Source organism: Chenopodium quinoa, unplaced genomic scaffold (assembly GCF_001683475.1).
Source record: "Chenopodium quinoa cultivar QQ74 unplaced genomic scaffold, ASM168347v1, whole genome shotgun sequence".
Lineage (NCBI taxonomy): Eukaryota > Viridiplantae > Streptophyta > Magnoliopsida > Caryophyllales > Amaranthaceae > Chenopodium > Chenopodium quinoa.
The window spans coordinates 6,208,339-6,234,052 of record NW_018743955.1 but is presented as its reverse complement, the minus strand read 5'-3'; the positions used below and the strand labels follow the sequence as shown (position 1 = coordinate 6,234,052).

The following is a 25,714-nucleotide window of genomic DNA, read 5'->3' as shown; positions in this document are numbered from 1 at the left end:
GCTTCCTAGTTAATTAGTTACAGAGATTGGGAACAATATGTACTCCGTTTTTTAGTGGATGTATCATTTTAACTTAATACACTTGCCAATGCATGAGTTCGAGTCATTTGACTATTAATATCTTTAACTATCGTAAAACGCACAAAAACTTAAAATATTTGGAAATAATTATACTACGTGTGTTTGTGGTTAATGAAAGCATAAAAAATTGAACAATGAAGTTGTTTGACTGAAGTCTAAAACATAAGAACATGTACTTTTTGTAAGGTCCCACTACCCAAATGGAAGAGTTTATTTACCTAAGCAACTTAGTTAAATGGTATTTTCCATGAAAGTTGAACACTTTTTGTTATGACCAATTAAGCAAACTGGTGAATTCTATAGGAAATGAAAATTCATGGACAAACATATACAAGTATCCAAGAAGATGGTACTTCATCTGGTCAACCAGATGACTAATTACTCTATCTTCTATGAAATACGCGTAATTATTTAATGTTTGACTTAGTTGTAGATGTTAGCTAGCTTAGTTGGTTGAACTAGCCTTGAAGTCATTTAAATTAACAATCTAAAATGTCAAAATTTGTTAGTATTTAAATCTCGGCTTACCATTTGCCCTTAGTGTGAAAATATTACTTTACATTATGTAAAATTATTGAATATTATTTTCCTACTACTAATTTTCATAAATTAAAATTGTTGTATTTTCCTAAAAGTATGTTTTTAACTAAATTTGTACTCTGTAATGAGTCTTATTGATCAATCATAATTCATAACTACCATTATCCTTGGATATAGTAGATTTTTTTTAAAAAAATTAATAAATGTGGTATCTATCCTTTCTCTTATAACTGATTATGATCCATTTCCATATCAATTAGCAAATTATTGCTCCTATCAGATTTGATCAACTATCATAACCTGTTGATTCTTTCTAACATAAGAGATTACATGAATTTCAACAAATTATTTAGATTTGCTAAATCATTAAATTAATTTATCCATTATCACTTTTGATAAGTTACCATAATATGTTGATTCCTTTAATTACATAATTTCACAATTAAGTTGAAATAATTTAATCAAAAAGGAGATGAACTGGCAATTTTCAATTAACACCCAATTTTAAACTTCATGCTTAGATAATAATATCTATCCTACTTTTATAATTACAAAAATTTAGCAATAATACCGGCATCTAATAAACTTAAAGTCTCACACTTAATAACCATCTTTAATCAATTCGCATATAATTAGATACCGTGTCCCTAAAAGACATCACTAAGCAATTTACATATAACAAAAATATTGTATCCTTAAAATACATTACTAATCAATTCGCATATAATAAGATAATGTGACTTGAACATCGCCCAGAACAATCACTAGATAGCTCACATAGGAGATTGGATAAGATGTAAGATGGATCCTTTCCTATTTCCATGATTCCCCATTTCAATTTCAATAATAATTAATTTAAGTAATTCATGTATTTAGGACAGTGACAAGTGTAAACTTCGCGCTCTTCTTCTAAAGCTTCTTACAAATAAAATCGTCCCCTCACTTTTTTTTCACACTACAAATAAAATCGTCGCCTACCAAATTACTCTAATTTTTTTTGTTGGTACGAATTCCAAAGCACTCTCACTCACTTGTCTCTTTCAGTTTCTCTTCTTCTTCTGTTACCCCACTTCACTCAACCACTCCTATTCATTGCTGTTACTAGTAGACTGATCTTTGGGGGTTAATTTCAAGCAATTTTGCTACTTTAAGACTGTAAAAATTCATTCTTTTGCTGTAAAAATTGAAGATTTCAGTGCCCAATTCTCTAAATTGTTTACAAATTATTTGATTTGGGCATTTGGGTTGTGTTTTGCTGTTTTATGTAAGACCCAGAATTATTTTTGCCTATTTTGGTGTCTTCTTTTTAATTTTATTTTAAAAATGTGTTCTTTAAAATGTTTTGCTTAAGGGTAGAAGATTTCATTGCTCAATTATCTGTTTCTTACAGAATTCTTTGATAGAATTGGGATTTTGGTTTGTTTTTATTTTTATTTTACTTCATTTTGTTTTATTTTTTATTTTGATAGAATTGGGTTGTTTTGTTTTGCTACTACAGGTAAGACCTAGTAATAATGTTTGCCTAATTTTGCATATTTTGATGTGTCCTTCATAATGGCTTGCTGAAAGACCAGAAAATTGCATCACCCAATTCACTATTTATATTAATTTGTTTGTTATTTTTTTAAACCTTTTGTTGAGTTCTTTGATTTGGGCATTTGGTTTGCTTTGTTTTGCTATACCAGAATTATTTTTATGTTTATATTTTTAAATAATTTGCTGAAAATCTAGAGAATTGCATTTCCCAATTCTCCTTTTCTCCAAAAGTTTTTGACTTGGGCATTGGGGTTGATTTATGTTTTTTGCTACTAATGTAAGAGACCCATAATTTTTTTTTTTGCCTAATTTTGCTTATTCTAATGTGTCCCCATTTACTAACTTGATGCTATAATCCTAGTTTTATGGATTATTTTGGGTGAATTTTGATGTTTGTTGTATCTGCATTGTAGTGTGTAGGTTTGATGCTTGGAATGCATTCATCTTCAGAGGAAATGGGTCCCACTGAGGGTGCTGTTCTGGCTTTGCTGGATTTCCTGGTTGATCCATTGCTTCCTGCAAGAACAACTTCAAGAGAGACTATAACTCTCTCTCAGGAAGTTTTGGTTGCTAAACAGGTTGATCATCCTTTACTGGCTAATTTTGTTTATTTAGTACTTTTTGGGTTGTTTGTCTGGTGTTTTATTTTTTTTTGTAATTTTGGATGTGATTTCTTTTAATGCTGGTAAAGGGTTTTGATCATCCTCGGAATCAGCATTAGAGCAATAATAATCTCTTGGTTATTAAGGGTCTGTTGTTGAATGGACATGATTAAGAGAAAATTCTCCTCTTTTAAATTTGCAATTTTTTCTTGTTGTTTACTCATGAAGGTGGTGTTGTAGCTAGTCAATTGTTTTGTAGGATTCATATGGATATTCTTCTTTGTAGTTGTTAATTTGAGCCTTGTACATGTAATGCTGTATGACAACCTAATATTCATTAGAAGGATTTGAATCATGGTATAGGTAGATCTCGTAGTGTTCTGCTCTGAGTAATGTCTGTTTGTCTTTAAAGAAAGAAAAGCAAAAGCAACTTTTGAAAATCTGTGGTTAGATTTTGCTACAAGTACATTTTATAAGTAAATCAAGGATTGGTAAAAAGAAGTTGAAGACATCACTCGTGAATTATACTCTGTAGAAGTTTTGATTAAAGAGATTCCGTCTAAATGAATGATATCCTATACTATAAGAAGTATTGAAAAATCTGAATAATGTTATTGATTAGGATGGAGGCTTATAACATGATAAGTTGATAACCTATATTGACTATTAATCAGGCTTGCATATAATTCTTTTCATTATATAATTCAAAAGTTGGGATGTGATGGGGCCTTCCTGATTACTACAAATTTTTGTAGTTAAGTAGTAATCTATATATATTGCGTTTAAAGCTCTCCTGCAAGGCATGGTCACATGATAATAGGATAAGACAAAACCATAATCTGGCTCTTAAATTGATTTATGTTCAATCACTTCAGGCCCTTCTTAATTCTATTGTAGCAAATAGATGAAGCCCCATACTTGTTAAATTGCCAAGATTTGATAAATTCGTATGTTTTGTTGTAAGAGGAAAAAAAAAATTGAATTAAAGCTTGTGCTAATAGGAGCTTCATTTATGGTTGTTTCAAATAAGGTAGGACTTTAATGGTTGACTTAAATTGTTAATTCCAAGCCAACATTCAAAGTAAATATTATGTTTAACTCTTTAAATCGCCAAAAATCTTGGAAAAAAAAGGGGAAACTTTTGGTTCAGTATCAAGTCTGCATTAGTTTTCTTGCACTTTCGCTCTGTTTAAAGCGCTGAGTGTGTTAATTCTGAACTGCAAAAATTGATACTTAACATTCTTAATATTGTGGCTGCAATAATGCCAAAAGTATTGGATGAGTTTTCCAGATGAAATTATTAATTTAAAGTATAGTTTGGGCCTCATTTATAACAAAATGAAAAAAAAAAAAAGAAACCTGTTTTTATAATTCTCATGTACATTCTATTGCATTCTGCAATTTAACAAAGTTCGCAAATGGTTGTTAAAGTGATTAAAGTAATTCATGATGGATGATTATTACTTAGATGTTTTTGGCTTGTATATCTTGTGGAACAAATTTCTTTCTCTGTACCAATGATTCTGTACATTAATTTGGAAGCCAACATCTTAGATAATCAGACTTTTAGTATCTATAATAAGTCTCATTTGGTGACTACAGTAATTAACTTTGTCCTCATGGATGAGTTGACATAATATTTTTGAGTATTGGCATTATGGTTGTTACTGTATTCAAGATTTCCGTGCGGATAATTTGGTTGCTTAAATGATACTACTTTCTGTTTCTTGACTTCAAGTGATCAGACGCCGGGAGTGAAGTTAAGAGTACTTCAGAGTGTGTATGCATGCATACACACAGAATAATAAGAGAAGAAAACCCCTCCCTCTCAGTCTATTCCCTTTTTTGGTAGTTGGGAAATGAAGGCTGTCATTATGCAGCTTAAAATAGATTGTCTAGTTAGATACTTTATATGAATAATTGAATAGTCTAAGATCGACATATGAGTACATGTATTAGTATCAGTACTGAATTTTATATGGTTTCTGTTTTTGCTAATTGCCATATTTAATGCTATCATAGGTGCATGCAGTAGTAGTGCTGTACAATTACCACCACAGAATACAACATCCAGATCTCAAATTTTTGGATTTTCAGTCTTTCTGCAAGCTGGCTGTGGTTCTGAAACCAAGTCTGCAATTATACTTTAAGCTCATGCAAAGGACAGATGCTGAGCTGGAACATATAGATGAACATCTTTCATTGACAGAGAAAGCGATCATGAATGCTTGTGACATTTCCAAAAGTTTAGATGCATCTAGCAACTACCCGATCATTGAAGGTTGGCCTGTTGCCAAAGTTGCTGTTTTCTTAATTGATTACAGAAAAGAAAACTGCTATTTGTTCCATGGTTCCATCACACAGGGAGTATGGTCAACAATCGAAAAAGAGGTTAATGGTCCTAGTCAAGGATCAGAAGCTGTAAATAAAAAGAAACGAGTCATTAAAAAGGCTTCGAAAGAGAATCAAACTGCTGATGTTATTGGTCTTCAGCAGCTTGCCTACTTAGCTGTCAAAGAAACATGTGGTACGCTATTATGTTTGCATGGCTTTTCATTTAAGAAAATTGTATGATATATTTTTTTTTCTTGGTGTTGGACTGTTTGGTGTGTTTGTCTGATTCCTGTGTTAGCGACTCTATCTTGCTTTAAAAAGTATATCTCTTTATCATATATACTTCCTTTTGAAATTTTGGACCTTTTGAAGGTTACATGCTGGTTTAGTCAAGTGTATATATCAGGGGGTAGGTTTTTCCTTCATGATTAGTGGTTTCATTTATATTCATCTTAAATATACTATACCAGCTTTCTTATAGATTTCCAGCCTTTTCTTGTTACTACATGGGCCAACCTAGTAGCATCTTTTTCTGTATTATCTTTTAAATTCTTATGTAGTTATGTTGTCATTCGTTTGCACGAGGAACAGGTATTAATCAGTGTGATCTTAAAATCTTGGAGACCCACTTGGTATATTCTACAAGCAAACCAAAGACAGCTGTTCGCTTATTTATAATGCAATGCACGCAAACCAATCAGCACGCGAATCTGGTTCCAATAAATGATGTCATGGACAGGTTTGGCCCTAGTTCTTAACATTTCTTTTTGTGGTTTTCTGCTAGCTATTTCTGTGGGGAAAAGGTAATGCAATATGGGATTCAATATGTGAGCAAAATTGGAAATTGTACAGATTATGGTCTCAGTTCGCATAGCTCAGATATGGGATAAATCATTTAGTCGAATGGTAGAAGAAATTCTTATTCCTTACTATGTATCAATGTATCATTGGGCAAGATGTTTAACAATAGATGATGATCTTTGTGTTTCTCTGGGTTACCTTGGAAGAAGAATTCAGAGAGCTTCAATGATGGGTGTATGAAGTTGAATATAGGGAAAGCCTAGGTAGGGAGGAATAACTATTATGCTACTAAAGTTCCTCATTTGTAATATCAGGTTCTTGGAGACTGGTAGAACTCGTAGAAGAGAGGTCTTATTGAAAATACCATTGGTGTTTGTCCTGATATCATACATTTTCAAAAGACTAAGCTTGAGCCTATTGAAATTGGTCATGTGACTCATACCAATCAATAGGAGTCCAGATTTAAAGACTGATGTTGTCTTCCTCATTTTTGTGCCGAGCAGTTTTTTGACTCTTGTCAAGTTGCCATAATGGGATATGAGTGTCATAATCTTGGAATCTTGAAGATGCTAGCAAAGTTTATGCTCTGTGTGTGACTCATTTCTGACGTGGAAGGGTTAACTGACCATTCACCTCTATTGTGATACTCAATCCCATCATTTTATTCAATTTTTTTGTTGGTAGAGTGCAAAGAATTGACTGGTATTTGTTCCTCTCCTTGGGTGATAAGAGTGGACTTGAAAGTTGAAACATATTTAGTTTATTAGTTGTCCCTCTTTGGGATTCCTCTTTAGGGCTTGAAGCAATCATTATATATAAGTTATGACATGTATATCCTGAAAACACCGTTAATAAAGAATCACATCTTTTATAAGATGAAGTTCTAGTGCCTGTTAATTCGTGTGGGAACTACTATTCTAGTTTACATATTTTGGGGTGCTAGTGTCAACAAATCCCCCGGGCTCTAAAACTGCTTGCTAATATTTGACTTAGTGCAGTAAGAGAATTTATGGGTCGGTATAGCTAATTTCTTCAAGATGCTATGATTTGGAGTAGGGGAATAAAGTAACCTTAATATACTACTTCCACTTTTGAGCAGTGATTTTGTTGTTGATGCAGCTTGCAAGGTCCATTGGTTAGAAAAGATTCCATCAGTTGGATATTTACACCTGTTGTCGAATATTTTCACTTGTTGCCATTTGCCGATAAAGTGTCAGATTGCCTCACAAGGTATGCTTTTTAATTCCTTAAGTCAGCATTTGTGAATTGTGATGACATTATGAATGATTATCCAGAAACTCCTTTTTTGGCGGTTTTAAGCAATATATGTTTTCTGATGTATAAAATGTGGGTCTGGGGAAATATGCTCGAATGGACAGGTGGCGGAAACATTAATGTTTAGGTGGTAACTGTTTGTGTAGCTTTTCCTTGTAATGTTAGTTTGCTCCCTATTTTTAAACTTTAATTTCAAATAATTTTATTTATTTATTTAATTTTTTGTTTTTTTGGTTAAACAAATAATTGATTTACTTAATGATTTTGTGTAGTGCTAAAATATCTCTTTTGGAGAGTAATGGCTTTGTTGACTCCCTTCGAAACCTAGTAATTTTTGATATCGAGTGCTTAAGATCAAGTAATCTCTTAAAATAATTGAGGGTGTTAGATGCCTTGAGTTTTTTGGGAGTCTGGGATGGAGACTGTAGGACTTCCGACTCTATTTTTATATAGGTGACACACTCTCGTACATCATTTTACACTCATAAATAGGTGAGGAGAAATTTTGGTTTGTTTACCTTTATTTTTTTCCCCCTTTTGTTTTAATTTTTATCAAATATGGGAAAACTCACATTTAGCAAACTGAATGTTGGTTTGTGTGAGTCATTTTTTTGATGGGGTAGGAATATTCAGTTTATCGTTGTCTCATTGAACATCATACTTAATATTTGTTATAATTGTATATATGTTTGTAAAAGAAATTCCTTTGCATGATAGTAGGGTAATGTCCCAAAATTCATCAGAACATGTTGAAGTGGCTAAGGATGATGGAACTTGCAACATAAGTCCGGAACAACTATCCAATCCTTCACGTATGCCCCAAAATTCTTCACAACATGTCGAAGCGGCAAAGGATGATGGGAATTGCAAAAGTTTTCACATGAGGCCGGAACAACCATCAAATGCTTCACACACGCCCCAAAAATCTTCACCACATGTTGAAGCAGCAAAGGATGACGGAAGTTGCAAAAGTTTACACTCAAGGCCGGAACAACTATCAAATCCTTCACGCATTCCCCAAAATTCTTCACGACATGTTGAAGTGCCAAAGGATGATATAAATTGCAAAAGTGTTCACATAAGGCCGGAACAACTATCAAATCTTTCAAACCATATTGCAGCAAATGAAATTGAAAATCGCTCTGGCTCTCCTTCAATGCTGGAAACACTCCTGAGCAATTCTGCAAAAAATGGCACCATCCTTCAGGTAAATAAGGAACCATTCCTGATCACCTCTGAACAAAATTGTACTATCTTACAGGAGAAACCACTCTTGAGCATTCCTGAATTGCAAGAGGTTAGAAATGGAAATAGCAATCACTTGGAAGAGGGAACTGTTCCAAATGTCGATAACTGTCATACAGAGGAACCCCGACACCCTGAAGTAGCAGAAGTGGTAAAAAACAATAGTTCTCGCCGAAAATGGGTACCTGCTGAACCTGTTGTGTATAGGAAAAGAAATAAATCGCAAAAGAACAACAACTCCGATAAGATATCAGGTAGCAAGATTATCGATGCTTCTACAGATTTTCCTAGGCTGGCACAAGAGCAGAGCGCAGCTACTCCTATATCCCATAAGAAGGACATTTTAGCTCAAGAGACTGATCAAACTGCATTGGCTGCAGGTGCTATTGTTGTGGTAAAGTCCATAGAAATTGCTTCTAAATCCCTTTTTCAATTTGATGTATTTTGTGAATCTGTTTTGGCAAGTGCATCTTTAGTTTTCTAATCAGTCCTGGTGTACCTTGAGTTCATTTATAATATGTGGTTAACTACTAATGAGAAATATTTCTGGCTTGGGGTCATAGAAACACTTTTCTCTTATGCTGGGCACAGTAGTTAACAGTTTAGCACATGTCAAAATTGGTGGCCAATCCTTGCCATAATTTACTCACCTCATGCTTGCTATTTTACTTCATGTAGACTGTAAAATAAAGGTAGGTCCTTTTTATAGAAAAACCATGGCAAGTATTATGTGATATAGTTAGCTGCTTTATCTGTATTTTCTTTGAACCTTTTTGTTTCATCTACTATCTAACAATCTTATATGGACTTTGCAGGCAGATTTTCCTGTTACATCTTCCCATGAATGTGATGTTGAAAAGGATTTATCTGATAACAGGGTTGCTGATACTGTAATGTCAGATCCAGATGAAAAAGACGACCATGCCCTTGTTCCCTTAGATACTGACTTTAAGCATCTCCGCAAATTACAGCTCACTATTGCTTCAAAGGAGAAATTGCTATCACATACTGCACTAAATGTCCTTTTAAGGAAGAGAGAGCAATTGGTATGTCCACACTGTGTATTTTTTGTGAGATTAATAACTATGTGATGAAACTTAGACCCCAGTGCCTGACCTTGCTTCACAAAATGTGTGGGAATAATAAAATTTGATTGACTTCCTTCTTGGTTCACCAAGTTATTCGATGTTCTTGAATCTTGATGTGTTTACTGTGGCTGCAGTCTTATGTTCAAAACTCACTTGTGTTGAGAACTTTGTGAATTATGGACCCATCTTACATTTGTGCTTCCTGTCTCTGAAAGTCTAAATTCTGATTTAAGCTATGTGTTTTGTTTTTTTCCTTTCCATATATTAGGTGCATGAATGTATATGTTTTACTATCGTGAAGATAGAATGGCTAACAATAGAATCGTAGTTGCTTTCTGAAACCCAAGTCCTGTGTGAAAGATATGCTGGCACACTCTTGATGAGTCCAATATTGCGTTGGAAACCAATTTGATAATTAAACCCAACAGGCGAATTCAGAAGAAGGGACTGATCATCCTGATGTAAAAATGTTTCACTCTGCTTGAGCTTCTTCTAAAAAATAATATAAACTTGGTAAATAATTATGTTATGAGATTGCTATACAGATACTTCTTTTTCATACAGTGTTAATGTATACCTTTAAAGTTTAAAGGCTTGAATTTAGACTAAGAATTAATAGTGCTCTAAGCTTACATAAATATAGCCAAGCCATAACCCCTCTGCTTGTATTGCTGCAAGCATCCAGCTCTATGTCAAAGCAAAGTTATGCATTAAAGAAAGCTTGTCATTCACATTTATGCCTGCTGTGAGAGACTAAGGCCTTGGTATTTCCCCTCTGCAAAATACAAGTATTAGGAAAATCATGGCCTATAAGTTCTGATAAGGACATTACACTTCCTGTAGTATACATTTCTTTTTCTTTAATTTGTCTTTATCTCTCGTCTTTTCTTTCTCCCCTTGCATAGACTATTGGAAATATGTATATATCTAAAGCTAACCTTCAAGGAAATAGTTACAGTCAGTAACTACAAGATTAAGCCGCTAACCATCAGCCTGAGACTTTTGGTTGAATTAATTCTCATTTTGTCTTTATTGTTCTGATAATTTGATGACTATCCTCTACAATTTATTAAAATACTGCAAGAAGCTATCTTGTTGCACTACCGATTTGGTGTTTTAATGTCTTGTCTTTATGTTGTAGTCCCTGCAGATTCGCAATAATGAAGATGAGATGGCTTTGTGTGAGAGAAGCATCCAAGCTATTTTAAATGGTATGATTCTATCGTTTTGTTGATAAATGCATGTAGTTTCTAACATAACCAGTTACAATTTCAGTAGACTGGTGAAATTTCCATTCAAATAGCTAAAGTCTCTTTCATCAAATTTTAATTTGCGCATTGCATTATACTGATCTCATATCCGTAGACATCATTAGTGTTTAAGTAGTGTTACCACTAGCGAGGCGTTTGTTACAATTTTGAACAATTTCCATAGAGCTTACTTTTTCTGTAACCAACAAAATTATGTACACCCTCTAGTTGAATGATTCAATGGTACAAAACATTGATTATCAGATTAAATACTATATGTATATGATTGAAGATATAAAAGAAAAGATTTTACAAATCTTAGAACTTGCAACAATTTTCTGACTCAGAAGCACAGGGACTTTCCCTTGTTGATTTCTTTTAGAGTACCTAAAACTTCTGCATCTTTTTTATAATTGGGCTTTATCTTAGTGTAATGAAATAGTACGTCTTAGAATATGCCCGCATCTTGTTCAACTAGTACATTTTTGGTCCAACACAAATCGTTAACTGTTGATTTCATTTCCTTGTATATTACTTTGGTTGGTAATCCTGCTTGTATTCAGATTTTTCTAAGATGTAGATCCCCCATAGTTGCATTTTCTTACTCTTGATTTTGAGTACTAACTCCATTTCATATTATGTGCAACAATTACTAAAAATGGTTGCTACACATTATTATGTGCAACAAATGTTTTCTTTCCCATTTTTAGTTGTCTATTCTCTTATTTCTCTCCGCCTCTCTCCTCATCACATGCATTTCTTTCTTTCTTTCCATTCAACACTCACAAATAAAATTTTTCTAGGAGTCCGTGCAAGCTCATTTGTTGCACATAATATGAAACAAAGGTAGTAGAAAATTTGAAACAGAAAATCAATTGGGTAAGGCCCTTCGATTTCTATTTGATTCACTTTCTTCTTAATGCTTCAGCAGGTAGTGAAGATGATTTAGCTGTGAAATTAGACTCCATTTTGGAGGGTTGTAACGAGATATGTATGAAATCTTCTGGGGCAGCTGGGGACAAAAAAGCTCTGCATCTTGAAGACCAAGACTTGCCTCCAGTAGCAAGAAGGAAACGACTTTCTGAGGCCGACGTCTTTGCACTAAATCCCAGTCAAGTAAGTTTTCACTTTTAAAAATTCTATCATGATGCCTCTCATCTTGTGGTTTCTGTGCTTTTCCTCAGATATATTAGTAATCTTCTTAGTTATCAAGTTATTTAAAGAACGTGAACAAAAGAGTACGAGTAGGGGACAGAAAGCAATATATTTTTCTTAAAACCACAATCCTTGTAGTTCATATTATTATGTCTTCCCTTTTTCCAATTTGTTTCTCTAGCATAAACTTGGGATGATGGTCTCGAAAGTTCTGTCAATGTATCTGTCAAAGTCTAATCCACTTTCCCTAGTCGATCCTGTTGACTTTCATTGGCCTCTGTAATTAAAATAGCCATAGACCCTAACCAATGAAACCACTAAGAAAACTTAGAAGATAAATGTAGGCATAATACTCTGTCTTAGTAAGCCTCGAACAATAGGTTACCATGTAGGAGTGCCATCTAAAACACGCATTTCTTTCAGCATCAAAAGGATCAATCAAACTCCCATTTACAAATTATTGAGTTAATTCACTATTTACTGCTTGTTCCAATTGGCAATTTGTATACCAAACTTTTGCAACATATGCTTCAGTAAAAAGGGAAATCCCATTCAACTACTCAAGGTCAGAAGTATCATTATCATAAATACGTTCCCCTCTACTGGAAGCAGGTAATGTGTAACCTGTAAAACAATTAATCACCTTAACAAACCTAGAATTATGTTTTGGCAATAATTAGTTTTAGTGAAAAAATAATTCTATTGTAATGGATATTATTACATACTGGATCTTTCTTTGATTTTGTTATCCTCTTATCTGAATTATTGAAGCTTTATCAATTTTTTTACTTGTATTATATTTTCACAAAGCAGGAGTTGGATCGTATATGTAATACAAACTATTGGATGTTACCTACTTACAGCTTATCAGGATCCGAAGGTTTGTTTATGCTATACAACAAGATATGTTGCTTCTCATTTTAAAATTTGTGCTGTATACTTCTGGTTGGTGTCGCAAATTCCGTATGGCATTATTTGTGTATTATCTAAACTTGATTTTTTTTTTCTTTTTTTCTTTTGTAAGATGTGATACCCTTCTGGCCTTCTGGTCACTTCACTAATTTATTGACAATTAACTTGAACATCAGTTATAAATTCATAATCTCAAAAATACAGAATAGGTATATTTGCCTTAGGAGCTATGTTTTTAGGCTTCAAATAAAACAAACACACTGGAGTATATGGTGTCTATCTACTTAGCATCTCAAAATGGTGTGGACTGTGGAGGAAGTCCAGAATAATCATCTTTATATTGAAGAAATTGAAGTTCAGTTTCATTTCCATGTACCTCCATGATTTTATTTTCTTGAATGCTTTAATTTAGTTAGCTATTGCAGTTTCCACGAAATATGGAACAAATAATATAGCTCATTAGACTGTCAATAAGCTATTACTTGAAAATTGCAGTCATGGTCATAGTTGTGTGTATGCAAACATGATGAAAAAAATGATTAGAAATATTTATACAGTATGAAAAACATCGAATGCAAAGGAATGAAAGGAAGGTGTAAAAATTCATGAGGATTAGGGGATTCTTTTTTTTTTTTGTTGGTTGGGGGGGGGGGGGTAGTATGAGCCGGTGGAGACTGGAGAGTAAGAATCTTCAACGAACTGGAATTTGAATGTATGTGTTTTTTATTCTCCTGCTGAATTCTTGCCTTCTCTTGTATAGGTGGCTTCCTGTCTACTGTTACCGTGAAGGGGGTTGATTTTGAGTGTTCATCTGAAGGAACAATGCATACAAATCCTCATGAAGCGAGGAACTCAGCTGCATCAAACATTTTGGCTAAATTGCGGAGTATGGTAGCTGAGTCATAGATCATCAAGGCAAAATTTACCTGGAAGTAAGCATGTTGGTAGAAATGAGCAACTCAGTGCTTCTTTTTATTACATCTATTTGAAATTTATCAGCTGAAATACCAGTTTAGAAGTGCAGAGGAGACCACATTGTAAAGTTTATGTATATCTTTAGACCTTTAAATCCTTAGATTATAACAGTGAATTTTGCTAGATCTTAGAGTTTCATATGTTGATGCAGAAATCCCGGCTGAGAAGTCTGGAAAACTGTCCGAAAATGGTAGAATGAATAATCTTTTGTAGTGGGTGATGAATTTAGGCTCACTATTGCATGTTAGTTCAGTAACTTGACATATATTGCTGCATCAGCTAATAAATTGATCTTTGATTTCATATTTCATCCAAGCGAGGCACGAGTTTGGAAGATTTTATACTCGTCTTTGTAAACCATTGGTCATTAGGGTCCTTGTCTGGACTAGTTATTGATTAGGTTGTTAGGATTTAGGAGCCAAATTCGAGAAATCACTCTACTAACAAGGTTGGTTTTTATTTTCGAAAATAAATTTACACAACTATTAATAGTCTCTTTATGGACCTGTGTAAATTTACATTTACATGCAATACGTATCAATTGAATGTCCTTTAAATCTTAGTCTGCTGTACTGCAGTTCTTTTTTACGAGAGCTATATCTTATCTCGAAACCCCCCATTAGCAAAGTCTATATTAGAAAATTTTATTTCTTAGTTAAGAGTAGTTCAAATTCAAGGAAAGAGAACAACAATAGACTATAACATCGTAAAATCCAAAGAGATATCATTACAACAAGTTCACCACAATCATGATTATCCTTATATTTCTTCCGTTTTTTTAGTTCATGCCATTTGATTTTTACACTATTCACACATTATACTTTGACCCGCTTTTGTGATTTATAAATAAGATCAAACATAGTTGAATTGTTTCGAAGTATATTTTATTAATATCCACTTTTTATAATTTTACAATAATTGGAGATATTAATTGTTAAAAATATGTGATGACGTGTGTTAATAGAAATGTGTCAACTAAAAACATAGAGGAAGTTTACTACTACTCCGTAGTAAATTTATAACCAAAAAACTACTTTGTAAACGCATCCTAACAATAAATGTTCGAGATTGACAGCATAAAAAATCAACGCTTATGAATAGTGTTATATCAACTATATTCCTCAAAATGTCTATTTACCTAAATGCCCCTATTTATTCATGCGAATCACCTGTGTGACATATTTTTTTTAAGTTTAACTAAATGATTATGAGTATAGGAGTGCAATTAGGCGCATAGTTGCTATTTGTTTTTGATGCATATTGGAGAGTTAATCGGTAAATTCACTTAATTTTTGTGTTTTTTTATTATTATTTCTTATTGCTACAGTGGTATATTTAATGTATTATTATATGTGTAGTGGTATGTTTAATATACTATTATACATGTATTTTATACTACTAGAATATAAGTTAATTTAGTAGTACTATGTATAGCTATTATGGGTAACAGTAGAAAAGAAAATTCACTACTCTTTTGTCTTACACAAAGTCTTATATGTGGCTGGTCAAACCGTATGGCATAGGTTACTTCATTTTTGTAACAGGGGTTACTTGATCAGTGTTAAAGGGGTTACTTCCTCAGTGCTATGGGGTTACTCGGTTAATGTTATAGGGGTTACTCAGTTAGTATTACATGGGTTACTTGGTCAGTTTATATGGGTTACAACTATGCGCCAATACTTAACCTGAATATAGTGATATGCTAACTTTTTTCCGAAAACATAGTGATATGCTAACTATATCCCTTAAAATGTCTATTTACTTCTGTTTTCCTCTTTTCAATTTATTTCTGTAAAAAAAAAAATCTATTTTTTTTCTACGTTTTAAAAAGTTTAAAATAATTCTTGAAATTTGAGTATTATTAGCAGGGTAGGGATGGAAGAGGAAGGGATACATCAACCTAAAAAATATCACGGGTTCCAACCAAATACACCTTTTTTGTGTTATCGTTTACGATTAAACAAGAGAAACTACCGTTTAAAAAAAAAAAACTACTGAATTTTCACGCATTCATTTGTCCAAAACTTTCCACGCATTGTATAAAATCAAGAAGGAAATATGTAAAGAATTGTATAATCCGGAGAAGTTTATAATTCACTATCTCCGCTTGATAAATGGAAAAACTGAATTTGCTATATCATGTTGTGATATTACGCCTAAATTTGCTATAAATTTTTTTTTATATAATTTGTTAATATATAAATAATATAATTTGTTTCATGTTGAATTATTGATTAACCCCATTAATAAAAAAAAAAAAATACTAGATCCGTTACTTATAATTTGTATAAAAATGCGCAGCTAGTTGCTTGTCGAAAAACCCAAGTAAATTCCTTTGCTGTCAGATCGAAAAATATGGTACCCTGAAAAAATTGATGTTGTTCATCAAATACATTTGTCGATTTCCAAATCGATTGAAAGAAGAAACTGGGATGAGTTGAGTGAGATGTATGGTCAGTCTAATGCCCCAGAATGTTACATGCTTCAGAAAGAGTTGAATGACTTGAAACAACATGAGTGTTTCTGATTCTTATGGTAAGCTTCAGAGTTATTGGGATAAAATTGGTAGTCTTGAGGGATTTCCAAAATGCACATGTGGGGCTTTTAATAAGTGTTCATGTAGTATGCTCAAGAAACTTATTGAGAGAGATGAAAAGAACAAGGTGATCGATTTTCTCATGGGACTGAATCAGGGATATGAGAATCAAAAACAGAACATTATAGGCATGGATCCATTGGTTTTGCAGGTTGAGAGAAGGAAATTTCTGGTTTCATGGGATCAACGGTGGAAGCTAGTTCCTTGGCAGTGGGAAAGCAACAAATGAGCTATCCTCAGCAAAGAAGCAACTCTGGTAATAACAACTATCAGAGAAGAGAAACAAAGGAGGAGAAAAGCAATAAATGGTGTGATCACTGCAGGATGAGTGGTCATACCATAGATGATTCTATATGAGAACTGAAACGTCGCTTTATCTGCAATATGATTAAGGTACTGTACTATTAGTTACTCGACTGTAAAGGTAAAGGAGATGGTCATGCTAATGATTGCTGGATGCAGAAGTCTTCTCTCTTGGAGGTGGATTATTTGCTTCCTGGAGTATCTGATCACTCGTGTTATGGGTAAAAATACCCATGACACGTGGACCAATGGCGTTACGACATATGGCAAGGCAAGAAGCACCAATAAGACCAGTGAGATGCTGACACGTGGCAGCACATTGTTGGTTGGATGAAAATGGATGGATGAAGGAATACAAGCCCATCAACCCAACAGGTGCAACGCACAGATTTGCGACACTTGGCACGATCCTGAAGCCAGCTCAATCATGAGCACATATCCCAAAAACCTATAAATAGGCCTCATTTACTCTCATTTGGGGGCAGAATTTCACATACAATAGAAGCTAGATTTCTCTCTCTAGAGCTTGTATTTCTCTCTCTAGATTCCTTCAGTTGTGGAGTATTCTTGAAATATAAAGGAATATTCTGATTAGTATTACAAGTTTTGTAGCATTGTATTTGAGCCTTCCTAATTAATAATATAAATCCATTTTACCCCGAAACATTTGGCGCCGTCTGTGGGGAAGGCACTATACAATGGCAGCACACGTCCCATATGGAGCGAAGATACTTCATAGGGCCTCTACTGCGCCTCTGATGAGGCAGAAGATGAGACCCCCTCCCTAGAGGAGGACAGGCCACCCAGGCGGGAGATTCTCAAAAGGAAACTCAGGCTGCTGCCCTGCCCCCTCTCCTGACCAAGGCCCAACTCAAGGATTTCATGTCTGAATTCAGGCAGTCTCTGGTCTCCCAGGTGAAGGACTTGGTTGCCAAGTCCACCCCTACTCACAAGGGACAGGGTCAGACCAAGCGAGGATGGGGCAGCCAAGAAGGCAAGCCTCAAGAGCCCCAAGAAGAATTTTGCTAAAGCAACAAAGAAGTCACCTACGATAGATTGGAAGAAGATGACTGAGAAAACCAAGTCTAACACCGTACCTATAGTGCCACGAAGGGAGGTTTCCCAGACCTTTTTGGATGCTAGGGAGTATCTAAGGGCCAAGAGGCAAGAGAGAGAGCGCATTGAGTTGTCTGATACAGCCTCTACTCCTGTCATGACAGACCCTACCTTCAATCAGAGCTCTCATCATCAGACTCATCATTCTGGCCAGTACCGCACACCTACTCCAAAGGTGAAGCAACAGCCCCATTGCATGGAAGTGGTCGGACCTCAGCAGCTTCCACTTTAGCAGCTTGAGGGTGTTCCCCCTTTCCAACAGCTGAACAATCAGTTTGTAAGGATGAATGTGGGATGGAAATCACCCTTCTCCTTGGCCATCGTAACCTCCCCTACATAAAAGCATAGGTAATATATATTAAGACACTTAAGGTAATTGCTGCTTCACAGCGTTGATAGAAGCCTAAGTAACTTTGGGCTCACATTTACTATTTCAAGCATAGGGATTGCTGGACTGCTCCTGTTCCCAAGAAATGTTCTTGGGTCTTAAAGAAAATCCTGAAATGTAGGAATGTGGTGAACTCTGTTGGTGGATGGTCTAGGTTGCAGCATGGTGCTAAAATGAGCTTGAAACGCTGCAGCAGTTTGCGTCCAATGGAACAGTACCACCAGAACAGAGTAAGGTGCCTCCGGTGCCGGACACTTGTGCTCAGGTTGGTCTCGGCTTTTTTCAGGTAATAAACTCAACAGTCCTCGAAGGGAGCTTCTCTTTCTTTTATTTCGCCTGAAATGCGTGATGGATGTTCAGTTGCTAAGCTTACTAAGTTGATAAGTTGTCTGAAGTATGGGCTAGAGCTTGAATCATGTATGTTGTTGGTGATACCCCGTCTATTGGTGCAATTATGCGTTATATTGCTGCAGAATGGAGTCATGTTGCTCAACCTAGGGTCTTTTTACATGATGCTGGTTATTCCTGGTTCATTTTGCTAGTACTGATGATAGGGCTGAGGTCTTTCTTATATGGAGGCCCTCATTCATTTAACAGTAAACCTATAATTGTTAAACAATGGACTCCGGATTTTTCTTTTAACAAGGAGGTTTTACATGTTTTTCACGTTGTCGAATGAGCTTTACATGTTTTTCTCTTTGTTTTTTTTTTTCTTTATCTTTGCTAATGTAAATCCATTCTTTCACAAGTTCTTGATATAACTCCTTAGGTAGTTTATAAACCTGTAGAATAACATATAAATGTGTTGGAAGAATTTAATGTACACAATTCATATTTTCAATCGAATTTGATGTATATATGATTACCGAAGAATAATATAGTTGAAATATGAATTTTGCATGCTAAATACTATTTTGAATTTTGAAATTTTTTATTTTTTTTATTTCTTAGTTACAATGTAAACGATTGAGATTTTGTTAAGCATTGAAACACTATACGCCTGAATTTCAGAATTTGAAGAAGAGATGATTATTCTCCATTAAAATTTTAGTCGAGAAATGATGGAAAGGTAATGTTCTTAAACTTATCTACTGGTATCTACTGAAATAGATTGATTAAACTACAAATCTGATTTCATCAATAAATAAAATCCCAAAGTTAATTAATTTCACCCTCATCCCCATTAATTTTCTCTTTCCTCCTTAAACCCTAGTCTTATGGTGGCTTCGTGTTAAGAGCTATGAGTTCGACGGTGGTAGGTTTCAGATCGTGGGTTCGTCGGTGGTTTCAGAACATAGGTTCGTTGGTGGTTTGATCGTGGGTTGTAGATTCATATCGTGGGCGTTGTTGGTGGTAGGTTGACGGGCTCACATCAGTGGGTTCAGATCGGTGGGTTCGTGGTTGGTGGCTCGTGGGTGGTTTATTCCAAAACTGTAGGTTAGCTAGGGTCGGTGGGTTTGGTGGGTTGCTGCGGCTCGTGAGTTCGGTGGATTGATGTAGCTTGTGGGTTCTTGGGTGCGGTGGGTCAACAGGGTTCGATGGTGCTAGGTTGTTTTGGTGATGCTGGGTGGTGGTGGTTTCGGTGCTACTGGGTGGTGTTAGTGGTGGTGGGTTCTTTAGTTTAATTTTGGTTGAATTTTTTTATTTTTTTTTTTCTTCTTTTTCTTTCTTTCTTACTTATTTTGAGTTGGATTAATATTAATACTTCGTTATGCCCTTATTTTTCACTCTGCTTAAACTATTTTGCCTAAAACTCCGAAAACTACTCTTTGTTGCCAGTAATAAGAACTATAACAGAGAATCACTCTCCCATTTTCTCTTTCTTTCTCTCTCCTCTCATTTCTGGTTTTTCACAGCAAAACACAAATTCCAGAAATGGCAGCGATTTCTTCTCACTCTTCTTCACTCTGCTTCGACTCTTCTTCTCTCTCCTCCAAAACTTCCTCTTTCTCCGGCAACCCTCTTCGCCGTTTCTCCGCCACCTTCGCCTCGTCGTCTCCGATTAGTCGCTGGAAAATCAGTTGTCAGACTTCTTCTCTTGCTGCCTCTCCTGCATCTGTTGATGCTCAAGGTGATTTTTTTGTGCTTTTGCTGTGATTATTTTGTAATTTGTGAAATGGGATTGAAACCCTTTTTTGTCTGTCTTTTTGGTGAAGCACATTTGTGGGGTTCTTTAGTTTTTTGCCCTGTTTAGGGAGTCGTAAAGGGTAATGATGTAGACGGGATTTAATCGTTGTTTGGTTTTGGATATCGGGTATGCGGCTAAGATTTTGATCAACTAAGCTATATGTCATCCACATTTTGTGTCCTTTTATCTTGGTTGAAGAATTGTATTATACTACCTCCATTTTGAAATAGTTGCATCATTGTGACTTTTTGTATTAATCATATACTTTGTATTAACTTTGAACCTTCTTTTTCACTAATGAATTAAATAATAAATCTTATTATATCATAGAATTTAAGTTTTTTCTCAATGTTTATTTTGTAAATTTCATAGTAGTGTAATGTTAAATTATCAATGTACAAAGTTGTGCGTTGACAAACGTGATAATTAAAATAGCGTATCTATTTCCATATGGATGAAGTGTTGATTATGAGTGGAAAATTGTTAGGTCTTTGAGCAAATCTAAGAATTTACTTAACTACATTGACAGATTTTTGACAGTTGGTTTGTTAAGTGAAATTGTAAGTGATGATTGCTGAGTTATATTTCTGAAATTAAATGATAACTAGGATATTGTTGTTAAATGCAATTAGAAATGCTGGTTCGTATCTCTAAACTGATTGAGTAGCTGTTATTTAGCTGAGCTTAATGGTCTCTGTGTCCTTTGAAAATTTGCATTGAATTTTTGTCTTGTTTATCTATAATGTGTGATATAATGTATGATCCGAATGCAATTCTGCTTTTTCTTCCTTTCTTTTCTTTGGGGCTTTTTTTCCCTGTTTTGTGTTTGTACTTGGATACCATTTCTAAAACTTATCCGTTTTCTTGTGGTTTGGTAAGTCCTTATTTGACTCAAAAGCTGTTATTTCTTGATGCAAGTCAAGTTGTTTCATTGAATATATACAAATTGTATGCACATCTGTAATATCTTTCAAATATATTATTGTGCTCGGTTCTGGGTTGTCAATTTATGACTTTCTATTGATTGTCCATCTCCTGCAAGTTACTTTTGTTTCTATATTTGATTGGTTGTCTACTTCATTTTGAATTCTGTGGGTTTGATGCCAACTGCTTTAGAGCCATACCTTATTCATTCTGTTTCATTTACAGCAAAAACAGCCAAAAAGGATTTTCTGCACATAACTGATTATGACAAGGCTACAATTTTGAAGATCTTAGACCGCGCAATCGAGGTTAAGGCTCTACTCAAATCAGGTGATAGGTCATATCAGCCATTCAAAGGGAAGAGTATGGCTATGATATTTGCAAAGCCATCCATGAGAACAAGAGTATCGTTTGAGACAGGTTTTTTCTTGTTGGGAGGTCATGCAATATACTTGGGACCAGATGACATTCAAATGGGAAAGCGAGAAGAAACTCGAGATGTTGCTCGTGTACTCTCCCGCTATAATGACATCATTATGGCCCGTGTTTTTGCACATCAGGTACGCTGGTGAGTTTCCGTGATGGTCTCATCAAGATTGCTAAAATTAGCAAAATTCCTTTCGTACCTTTTACCTGATGTTCTGTGTGCTCTGTAAATACATTTAATAATCTAAAATATTTCGGGCAATTAATAATGCTGTAAAGATATTAGCATGGAAAGAAAACTATTACAACAGCTACTTCTTCAAATAAGCTGTGCCAATCGTTTTAATCTTGTAAGAAAAGTTTGATTAATATTTTGCTATCATTGGAGAGTATCGTTCTTCTGCGACAATTGACTAACCTATCTTTGTATGTTAACTCTATGTTCCTAGAAAAAGAGTATTTTCATCTAGTTTTGAGTCAGTGGTTGTGTTTGTTTATACACCTGGAAAATTTAAAAGAGGATAAAGTTTGGTCTAAAAGCTAGATCTATTATTTTTCTTAGAAGGTTAAGTTTAGAAGAGTGAGGTATGCTCTTCTAGTAGTTTAATCTTTGGCTAATCCAAAATAAACATATAAGCACTATTACCAGTACAAGCCCCAGTGTAAAATAACTCTATTAGTGACAGAGGTTTGCATTTCTCATAACATATACTCCTTATATAATTTAACTCTTTCAAGTGATATTATGAGGAAAAGAAATGTAGAGTGTCCACATACAGCAGATTGAAACAATTTAAGTTGAACTTATTAGAAAAAAAAGTTGTCTTTCCACCCTTTCGCTGTTTGATTGCTCTTTCCATCTAGACTTGCAGTAAAGCTGCTATGTGATTGAAGTAATGATTATTTTTTTGGTCACAGGATATTATTGACCTAGCTAAGTATGCAACCGTACCTGTGGTCAATGGCTTGACGGATTACAACCACCCTTGTCAAATAATGGCCGATGCTCTGACTATGATTGAACACATTGGTAGCATAGAAGGAACAAAGGTGAGACTTCTGTTTGTGGCATCAAGAGTGCTATATCTACCTTCTCACATTTCTAGATGGGTCCTACCAAGGCAGGCTGTTATATCTGTGTTATACACTAGTGACTAGCCTTATATTTCATATCTCGCAGCAATTTTTTCTGCATATATTCTGATCAGCTGAGTTGTGGATAATTACTGTGTTTGACCAGGTCGTTTATGTTGGAGATGGGAACAATATTGTGCATTCTTGGTTGCTATTGGCAGAAATTATCCCTTTCCATTTTGTCTGTGCCTGCCCAAAGGGATTTGAACCTGATCAGAAGACGGTGCAAAAGGCTCAACAGGCTGGCATCAGCAAAATTGAAATAACAAATGATCCCAAAGAAGCTGTTATTGGAGCAGATGTAGTTTACTCAGATGTTTGGGCAAGTATGGGACAGAAGGAAGAAGCCGAACATCGTAGAAAAGTTTTCCAAGGATTTCAGGTGAATGCAGATGATATAATGTTATCCATCTTTTTTATTGCGTGGTTGATTATGTTATATTGCATTGATTTACACATCTTGCCTTGCTACTTGATTTTGGCATTGCTCTGTTCTTGTTCGTTTAATTCGATTCGGTCTTGTAAAGTGGTAAAAGGACAATAAAATTTACATGATGCTTTTGTTATTTCCACTAGGTGGACGAGGCTCTTATGAAATTAGCTGGACCAAAGGCTTACTTCATGCACTGTTTGCCAGCTGAGAGAGGAGTAGAAGTTACTGATGGGGTCATTGAGGCTCCCAACTCAATTGTTTTCCCTCAAGCTGAGAACCGCATGCATGCTCAAAATGCTATAATGCTACACGTGCTTGATGCCTGAAGACATTTTTAGAGCTTTTGCTGCATTGGTAGTCTGATCATCTGATGTCTTTTAGCGGTGTAAGGTAGAACTTGTAGATTCAGATTGTTCTGCATGTTACGTATTTGCAAAGGAGGGATTAAAGATTTGCTTAAAATAGCCGTACTCCCATCTAAAAGTTGTGACAGAATTTTCAGGTGGAATGACATGAGAAGAGAAGAAACCATTTATTTCCTAAAACTAATACTACGTAATCTTTCTCCACTATTTTTGATCATTTGTCTCATATACAAGTAGTAGTCACTGTCTTGCTGGTCTACTGATCAGTAAGATTGTGTTCGGAGCTTCCCTATGTGTTCTTTTTTGGGTTAGCAGTATGGCTATGCTCCCGAGTGTTATGTGACCGAAATTGTCAAATTGATATAAATAGGAACTGCTTGTATAAGACTTTTCTGTCAATGTGTTAGTTTATGCATTTTCTAAATAAACAATTCTGCAGATATTCAAACCTAATTGCTGCTAAATTTTACTGCATATGCATCACATTCGAAATTCTTATATGTGATAAATTACGACAGAAAGAGGATGAAAACTTCCCTAACTACTTAGATGCCCACTAAGAAGGCTCAAGGTCCATATTCATCTCATTAGAGGCGATTTGAAGGAGCCTCCTATGTTAGTTGATGTTTATACTTTCCATCTCCCGGCGCCATCAGTACGTTCCAATCTTTTTCCGACTTTAACAATATAACAAGAAGTATAAATCTTGTGCAGCTTTGTTGTAATTCCTACTCATCAGGAATACAGACGCAAATTAGGAAAATGGACACAATAATACTGTCAAAAACAAAACATATTTCTGTACTTAGTTACATTCATGTTTTTCCCTTCTGAGTTTTCAATACAGGTACTTAAATCATTGCACCACGTTGCTTTGTTTTGTTGATGCAAGAGCTCATCTGCAAGGAAGAATCCTATTCTTATCAATCATCATCGATACCTTCGAATGTTCTCTACAAGAAAAAAGAACAAAATGCTGTTATAAAAGGGAGCTGCTTCAGTATTTTCTGGTGCAGGTGCTAACAACTAACAAGACAAAAGTATTGTACCTCTTATTACTCCAAACAAAACTTAGCTATCTGTAAAGGAATAGAATATATGACAGTGATCACTGATGGAGACCATGTAATTCTAAAGAGAATGTATGCCAGTATAGTCGATTAGTCGACTGGGAAACTTCAGTATCTTTAAGGAGAAGCTTAGTGGTTAGATTCCTCGAGTTATATTGGTTCTGCTTAAAGATGAAGGTATTAGCTTTCGTCACTCATCTACATCTTAAGGCTATGTTGTCACACGTACACACAAGACATGAAAAATCAGCATCGTCGAAGAAATGCTAAAGTATATCCTAGTCTAGCTCATGAGATTAGTCAGCATCTACAGTTGTGTGCATATGTTACTTCTTCCATAATCCTATCATTGGTTTGGGCAGAACTACGTCGACATTTGATAAGTGACAGAAAGAGCACCTTGTCTTGGAATTATGCTATGAAAGCACCTTTAATATGAATCTTCGCACAAACTAGTATATATAACAACAGATCTCCTTTCGAGCACCAAATATCACATGGCTTAAGAATTAGGATCTGTTTCGACATGCATGCTTTCTCCACAGTTTTCTTCTGCACAAGCAAAACAAATTAGTATGGTTAGAAATGGATAATCTGCATCCTGAGGCTCAACTTTGTACGGAAATCTCCCGCGTTGAGCCTCAGGATGCAGATGATCTGTTGCTTACCAACAAAATCAGTAAAAGTAATAATACCAACAGTCCATCACAATCTGTGAACCCTGGCTATTGTGATCTATAAGCAAGGTATTGTATCGACGTGTATGATTAATACTCCCTCTGTCGCTATTTTTTGACTCATGTAAAACATTATGTATACATCTTTGGCCAATACTGTATGTATACATCTATTTTATTAAAGTTTAAAGTTTGTAGCTCATGCACTTTGCAACAATATATACAGGTAGTAAATTTTGGATCATAACAGTAAGTTGCTCCTTAAATCACGTTCACAAAAAAAAACTATCTTACCATTATAATTCTGTGCATTTACACCGTACAAAACTCGTTATTAAAATCTGAAAGGAATTGGAACAA

The 25,714-nt window shown here is 34.9% G+C and overlaps 2 protein-coding genes across 6 annotated transcripts; both read left to right on the top strand.

Moving 5' to 3' along the window:
- The first annotated feature begins 1,537 nt into the window (after positions 1 to 1,537).
- LOC110689261 lies at positions 1,538 to 14,102 on the top strand. 5 transcript variants are annotated; one of them, XM_021866007.1, is made up of 11 exons: positions 1,538 to 1,624; positions 2,571 to 2,735; positions 4,782 to 5,286; positions 5,685 to 5,832; positions 7,014 to 7,124; positions 7,887 to 8,808; positions 9,230 to 9,460; positions 10,644 to 10,713; positions 11,681 to 11,868; positions 12,721 to 12,787; positions 13,580 to 14,102. In XM_021866007.1, exons 2-11 carry the CDS (start codon positions 2,583 to 2,585, stop codon positions 13,723 to 13,725), a joined length of 2,541 nt encoding a protein of 846 aa, XP_021721699.1. In that variant the 5' UTR covers positions 1,538 to 1,624; positions 2,571 to 2,582; the 3' UTR covers positions 13,726 to 14,102. The 5 variants fall into 5 exon arrangements, with proteins under 5 accessions (XP_021721699.1, XP_021721698.1, XP_021721697.1 ...); XM_021866006.1 differs by having other exon boundaries at positions 1,565 to 1,776; XM_021866005.1 differs by having other exon boundaries at positions 1,565 to 1,885.
- A 4,884-nt stretch (positions 14,103 to 18,986) lies between these two features.
- Positions 18,987 to 23,819, top strand: LOC110689260 (ornithine carbamoyltransferase, chloroplastic-like). The gene is made up of 6 exons (XM_021866004.1): positions 18,987 to 19,266; positions 20,054 to 20,268; positions 21,475 to 21,809; positions 22,594 to 22,725; positions 22,916 to 23,191; positions 23,386 to 23,819. The coding sequence occupies exons 1-6, from the start codon at positions 19,256 to 19,258 to the stop codon at positions 23,566 to 23,568; spliced, it is 1,152 nt and encodes a 383-aa protein (XP_021721696.1). The 5' UTR covers positions 18,987 to 19,255; the 3' UTR covers positions 23,569 to 23,819.
- The last annotated feature ends 1,895 nt before the right edge of the window (positions 23,820 to 25,714 follow it).

Coding starts and splice junctions, on each gene's coding strand:
- LOC110689260 (XM_021866004.1), top strand. Junction 20,269..21,474: donor TGCATCTGTTGATGCTCAAG/GTGATTTTTTTG, acceptor TTTCATTTACAG/CAAAAACAGCCAAAAAGGAT. Junction 23,192..23,385: donor AAGTTTTCCAAGGATTTCAG/GTGAATGCAGAT, acceptor TATTTCCACTAG/GTGGACGAGGCTCTTATGAA.
- LOC110689261 (XM_021866007.1), top strand. CDS start 2,583: ATGCTTGGAATGCATTCATCTTCAGAGGAAATGGGTCCCACTGAGGGT. Junction 2,736..4,781: donor AAGTTTTGGTTGCTAAACAG/GTTGATCATCCT, acceptor ATGCTATCATAG/GTGCATGCAGTAGTAGTGCT. Junction 11,869..12,720: donor TTGCACTAAATCCCAGTCAA/GTAAGTTTTCAC, acceptor TTCACAAAGCAG/GAGTTGGATCGTATATGTAA.